The sequence below is a fragment of the Dasypus novemcinctus genome, chromosome 2 (assembly GCF_030445035.2).
Source record: "Dasypus novemcinctus isolate mDasNov1 chromosome 2, mDasNov1.1.hap2, whole genome shotgun sequence".
In the NCBI taxonomy this organism is placed as follows: domain Eukaryota; kingdom Metazoa; phylum Chordata; class Mammalia; order Cingulata; family Dasypodidae; genus Dasypus; species Dasypus novemcinctus.
Genome location: NC_080674.1, coordinates 192,017,533 through 192,024,575, shown reverse-complemented (window position 1 = coordinate 192,024,575; position 7,043 = coordinate 192,017,533). Strand labels below are relative to the sequence as shown.

General features: G+C 39.4%; 1 protein-coding gene across 1 annotated transcript; it reads left to right on the top strand.

The window, feature by feature from the left end:
* The first annotated feature begins 236 nt into the window (after window positions 1–236).
* On the top strand, window positions 237–1,184 carry LOC101432108 (putative olfactory receptor 2B8). Its single transcript, XM_004460540.2, has one exon. It carries the CDS (start codon window positions 237–239, stop codon window positions 1,182–1,184), a length of 948 nt encoding a protein of 315 aa, XP_004460597.2.
* Window positions 1,185–7,043: the final 5,859 nt, after the last annotated feature.

The window sequence follows — 7,043 nt, the reverse complement described above, 5'->3', positions numbered from 1 at the left end:
GACAATTTCAGTAATAGTTTGTTAGCATTCCCTCCTACCCATGTTGTTTTCTATGTCTAATTGAGAAACTCCTGTACTGGCCAGCTGTCTCTAGCTGGGCAAAGGGAAGGTAAAACTAATGTTCAGGGATTTTCTACTAAATTGAGTCAGAAACAGAGTTCTCATACACCACCAAAAGACCACAATGGTAAAATGATTTTTTTTACTCGCAGGTCACTCATAACCTGTGGGTTATGATGGGAAGAGACAACTCTACACTTGGGAGAGGCTTCTTCATTTTAGTGGGCTTCTCAGAGCAGGCATGGGTAGAGAGGATTTTATTTGTGTTCATCTTGATAGTCTACCTTCTAATCCTCACGGGCAATGGGACCATTATCCTGGTCTCCCGCCTGGACCCCCATCTCCACACACCCATGTATTTCTTCCTCACTCATCTCTCTTCTATTGAGCTCATCAGTGTGACCTGCATCAGCCCTCAGATGTTGGTCAATCTCAGGGGTCCAGACAAATCCATACGTTTCACTGGGTGTGTGGTCCAGCTTCTCCTCACCCTGGGTCTGGGGGGCACGGAGTGTGCCCTTCTGGCCATGATGGCCTATGATCGCTATGCTGCTATCTGCCAGCCTTTGCATTATCTCACCCTCATGCCACCACAGCTGTGCTGGACACTGGCCAGTGTATCCTGGGTAATTGGTTTCAGCAACTCATTGGTCCATACCACTATGACAATGACCCTTCCTCGGTGTGGCCACAACCGGATAAACCATTTCTATTGTGAGACACCCCCAATGATGCAGCTAGCCTTTGTGGACACCACAAATTACAAGAAGGAGATTATGATGCTAAGTAGCATCTTCCTTGTCTTTCCTCTCTCATTGATCTTGGTCTCTTATGGGCATATTGCCCATAGTGTGTTGAAGATAAATAGACCTGGAGGGAGACAGAAAGTCTTTGGGACCTGTGGCTCCCATCTCACAGTGGTGTCTATTTTCTACAGTACTATCATCTATGTGTACATGACTCCCAAGCCAAAGCTCTCTCATGATATGTCAAAGTTTGTGGCACTGTTAAATAATTTGATTCATGCTTTGATCAACCCCATCATCTACACTTTGAGAAACAGAGATGTCAAGGAAGCAGTAAGGAAGTTGGTGATGAGGAATCCAAAAAAAGGCTTTTCTTAGATTATACTCTGTTAGGGAATTTAAGACATTTTACAAAAGAATCTTTCCTGAGAAGCTGTAGATTTGTGGTTGAGTATTGGGTTAGGAAATAACTTGCTGTGTAATCTTTTTAAATTAGTACAACCTCTTTATGATTTACTGTCTGCCATAAAATTGTGACTTTCAAGGATTTCATGGCTATTGGGGGAAGCAATATATTTGTGTGGAATATGCTTATTGTTAAAAAAAAATCTAAATGAGACAAGCATCCTAAAAATTTCTTGAAGTTGTGTTCATTATTTGCTGGTTATTTCCATTTTTTTCTTGTTCAATATCATCTTTTCCTACATCTCATTGCATTCTATCCCTATACCATTTGTGTGCTCTTTTGTCACATTTTATGAGAATTGATTTATTAAAATGTTTTATTTTTATCAAAATTATACATGCTCTGATTTAAAAAGCAAACTAATTCTATAAAACATATTAAAATTAACTCATCTGGCCCCATTTTCTTTTATCTCAAAAACAAGGCCTTGCAACTTTTAAAATTTTTCAACTTTTTTAAACCTGAGAATCTCAATAAACACATATACTTTACTCTTTTTTAATAAATCAATTTTATTGATGCATATTAATAAAGCATAAATCTATCTAAAGCGTACAATTAATGGTCTTCAGTATAATCACATAGTTGTGCATTCACCACTTCAGTCATTTCTAGAACATTTCCATTATTCCAAAAAACAGTATTAATTATAATAAACAAAAAACTCATCACCTCTCAATCTCTCTCTGTTTCCCTTGCTGTATCTAGCTGCCACTCTGTGTCTCTCACTTTGGTTTATCTCTAGTTATATTTTGTAAAAAAAGTCTTATATTGCAATTTTCATACTTTACATGAGGTTTCACTGTTATACAGTCTCATATTACATTTTCAGCTTTCCTTGTAGTAAAATACATGACGTGACCTTAAACTTATCCTTTCAACCACTGTCATACCCAGATGATAGTTCCACTAGTAACTAACACTATGATGTGTTTTTATGATTTCTATTCCTTTGCAGAGATTTATAAATAATCATTTTGGAAGCCTCAACTTTCCATCTCTACCCTCATTCTGTTTTCTGGTGACCATTATTCTAATTATTAACTACATGAATTACACAATCTATTTAGTTCATAATAGGGCAATCATACAGTATTTGCCCTTTTGTTTCTGGCTTCCAATACTCAACATAATGTCCTCCAGGTTCATCCACGTTATCATCTGCTTCACAACTTCATTTCTTCTCACTGCTGCATAACATTCCATTATGTCTATACACCACAATTTGTTTTTCCATTCTTCAGTTGATGGACACCTGGGTTGTTTCCAACTTGTGAGAATCATGAATAATGCCACTATGAGCATCTGTGTGCAGATGTGTGTTCATGTTCCATTCTTCCAAGTATATACCTAGTAATATTGCCAGGTCAGATAGCAAGTCTGTATTCAATTTCCTCAGGAACTGCCAAAACATTCCTCTACAGTGACTGTACCATTCTACATTCCCACCAACAGTGAATAAGTGTTCCTATCTCTCCACACCCTCTCCAACCCTTACAGTTTCCCAACTTCTTAATATTGGCCAGCCTAATGAGTGTGAAATGATATCTCTTTGAAGTTTTGATTTACATTTCCCTAATTGCTAGTGATGTTGAACATTTTTTTCATGTGTTTTCCATAATTTGTATTTCTTCTTTGGACAATTGTCTTTTCAATTCCTTTGCCCAAATTTTAAACAGATAGTTTGTATTTTTATTCTTGAGTTGTATATCTTTATTTGGCATGGATATTAAGCCCTTACCCGGTATGTGATTGCCAAATATTTTCTCTCAATGAGTCACCTGCCTTTCTATCCTTTTGATGAAGTCCTTTGAGGTGCAAAAGTGTCCTATTTATTTATTTGTTCTTTAGTTGCTCGTGCTTTGGGTGTAAGTTTTAAGAACTTACCACCTATCACAAGATTATGAAGATGTTTTCCTACATTTACTTGCAAGAGTTTAACGGTTGTCCCTTTTATATTTTGGTCCTCAATCCATTTGTAGTTAATTTTTGTATAAGGTGTGAGACAGAGTTCATCTTTTTTTTTTTTTTTTTAATATGGATATTACATTCCCCCAGCACCATTTTTGAATAGACGGTTTTGGCAAAGCTGTGAGGACTTGGCAGCTTTGTCAAAAATCACTTGACTGTAGATGTGAGGGTCTATTTCTGAGTTCTCGATTCAGTTCCATTTTCAATCTGTCTGTCCTTAAGCCGGTACCATGCTTTTTTTTTTTTACCACTGTAGGTAAGTAGTATGCTTTAAAGTCAGAAGGTAGAGTCCTCAAACTTTGTTCTTTTAAAAAAACTTTTTGGCTATTTGGGGTCCCTTACTCTTCCAAATAAATCTGATAATTGGTTTTTGCATTTCTGCAAAAAAAAAAAAGGGTTGTTTGGATTTTTATTGGGATTGCACTGAATCTGTAAATCAGTTTGGGTAGGCTAGACATCTCAGGTATTTTAGTCGTCCAATCCATGAACACAGAATGTCTTTGAATGATTGGTAGAATGAACCTCTGAAGCCACCTTGTCTGAGCTTTTCGTCTTTGGAAGTTTTTTTTTTTTTCCCAAACAAATCAATTTTATTGATACATATTAATAAAGCATAAATCCATCCAAAATTTAAAATCGATGGTATTATGTGTAATCACATATTTGTGCATTCATCATTTCAGTCATTCTTAGAGCACTTTCATTATTCCAATAATAATAAACAAAAAACAAAACAAAACTCATCACCTCTCAATCTCTCTATACTTCCTCTGCTGTACATAACTTCTTTTTCCTTCTCTCTATTATATTTGGATTAATATTTTGAAAAACAGTCTTATATATGCAATATCACCCATATTCATGTTTTTTTCCAAATTCTACTCAACTTATTCGTTTTTTCAAAAATATTACATTCAAAAAATATGAGGTCCCCATTCACCCCCACCGCCCCCACCCCACCACTCCCCCCACAGTAACACTCTCCCCCATCATCATGACACATCCATTGCTTCCGGTGAATACATCTCTGGGCATCGTCGCAGCCCATGTCCCATGTTCCACACCATAGCCCACACTCCCACGTTCCATCCAGTGGGCCATGGGAGGACACACAGTGTCTGGGAATTGTCCCTGGAGCACCACCTAGGACAACTCCAAGTCCCGAAAATGCCTCCACATCTCATCTCGTCCTCCCATTCCCTGCACCCAGCAGCCACCATGGCCGCTTTTTCCACACCAATGCCACATTTTCTCGATTATTAACCACAATAGTTCATGAATAGGATATCATTAAGTCCACTCTAATCCTTACTGTATTCCTCCTTCCTGTGGACCTTGGCTTGGTTGTGTCCATTCCACATCTACGTCAAGAGGGGGCTTAGATTCCACATGGATACTGGATTCAATCCTCCTGCTTTCAGTTGTAGGCACTCTAGGCTCCATGGTGTGGTGGTTGACAGTCTTCAACTCCATGTTAGCTGAGTGGGGTAAGTCCAATAAATCAGAGTGTATGAGCTGAAGTCTGTTGAGGCTCAGGGCCTGGCTATCATATTGTCAGTCCAGAGATTCAAATCCCCTACATATATCTTAAACCTCAGTACCAACTACAATTTCAGTAAAGTAGCATGAAAGTCTTGTAAAAAGAGATCCCATCTGAGTCCAGCTCCATCACGCAGAAACACCAGCTCCAAAGAAGGGCAGTGAACCCCATCTGCCATGACCATAGAACCTGTGGGTGTCTTTAGCCCTCAAAAGGACCAATACCTGGGGTTGTATCTACTTTATCTGTCTCTGAGACTCTGCTCAGGTGTGCATAAGGGCAATCCTTCTGACAACCTCCAGACTCTTTTTTAGAGACTCATAGCCATATGAACTCATTTGTCCTTTCCATTTCCCCCTTCATTTAGGTCAAACAGCATTTTTAAATCCTGTTATTATATGTAGACGGGGATATTCTGCTGGTCTGCGTTGAACCTTTAATTCAAGGTCATTTTCTAGTTACGTCATCAGCTGGTACTTGGTAGTGATCCCTCGGTGCCAGGGCGGCTCATCCCTGGGTGTCATGTCCCACGCTGGGAGGAAGGCATTGCATTTACATGCTGAGGTTGGCTTCGAGACTGGCCGCATTTGAGTAACACGGAGGCTGTCAGGAGGGAACTCTTAGGCACAGTGCTGCTCTAGGCCTTTTCTTATTTCAGGTGTATAGGCTCACAAGCATAGTCATTAGTATCAGGGGCTCACTGTTCAAACTTTATTCCTTCCTGGTCCTTGCTGTTGCACCTGGGGGACTGCCGCTGCTCCCCTAGGGACCATGACAGAGCCCCCCCGCCCCAGCCAGGAACCCAGTACCTATCAGCTGTTGTTTTTGTTTCCACTATGAGTATATCCAAACATTTCCATGAACCCTGGACACATGCCCTGTATAAGTCCCTGTCAACCATATATCTTCTGTCAATAACATCCCATACCAGTATTCCTCCGCTGCCATTATTGAACCACTCTGTGATCTAAATCTTCCTGAAAAGTGAAGCCCAATATAATGTCAGGTTCCCTTACTAGTAAAATGGAATATAGCGATGAGTTTAAAGGTTAGATCTAGAGTACATATTGATTTGGAAAAATTCTACATCCTATCTTTTTCTTTTCTTTTTTCCTAATTATTGAGCTTCTCTTCACAAGAACCTTAGATCACAGTAATTCATATATACAATATACAGTAGTCCCACATATCCATTATAAAACCTTTTCCCTTCCACAGCGATAATCTTTTAACTTATTCATATCATATTTACTGAAACTGATGTATAGATGTTGAGACAATAGCTTTCAAACAAGGTAACATTTGTGTTTACATTGTGGTTTATACTTTAGGCCATACAGTTTTCTAAATTTTTTAGTTATCCTATGTTTTACATTATGGTTTATATTATTAGTCTGTCATCCCCTATATGTTTTTGGTGTAATATTACATGTTTTATATCCATCCTTGTGTACACTTGTGAAACACTTCTTTTGCCCTCACATTTACTTTGCTTCCATCTATTCAATATCTATTTCCCCCTCCCCTTGGGCCCCACAGTGACAGTCAATCTTCATTCCTTGAGGAGCCATGTTCAGAGATACTTGAAATAGTGTTGAGGGCTTGACTTGCTCAACTGCCCTAATGCCCTGGGAGCCACCCTTTCTCTTGAGAGATACAGTTCCCTCTATTTGATGGCATTAGTCCTCCCCAGGATGTGGGTCTACCTTCACTCTCATTATATGGGTCTCTACCCAATGGTATAATCCACTCTGGCTAAATGAGCATTCAGATATTCCCTAGGAGTCTGTCCTGCATCAGATTATCCCCTTTGAGTATCTTAAACAGGTAACTTTCCTAATTATATTTTGAAAAGGTTTTCTCAGCATTTTACTTTCAACCAACACCTGACAATCTCCTATGTTCGTATGTTGCCCACCCCTCCCCCCAATTTCTTGGGCAATATTACCCATCCGCCCATCCCTAGCCCCCCTCAAGCCCGCAAAGCCCCACCCAAAGGTAACCCTATGCCCCCATCTTATCTCTTCCTTGTGCACATACTTACTGCCAGTTTATCATTGATTTCACCCATGTAGATGTCAGCTTACATCCTTCCTCTACCCCCCGATTTCCTGTGAGCCTATTTTCCAGTCTCTAGCTTTCTGAGGCAGCTTGCTTATTTCATATCATTGAGGTCATGTAGTATTTGTCCTTCAATGCCTGGGTTGCTTCACTCAACATAAGGTTCTCAAGAGTCATCCATGTTATCATGTGTGTTTGT

What these genes read in the sequence shown, in the direction of transcription:
- LOC101432108 (XM_004460540.2), top strand. Translation starts at nt 237, where the DNA reads ATGGGAAGAGACAACTCTACACTTGGGAGAGGCTTCTTCATTTTAGTG.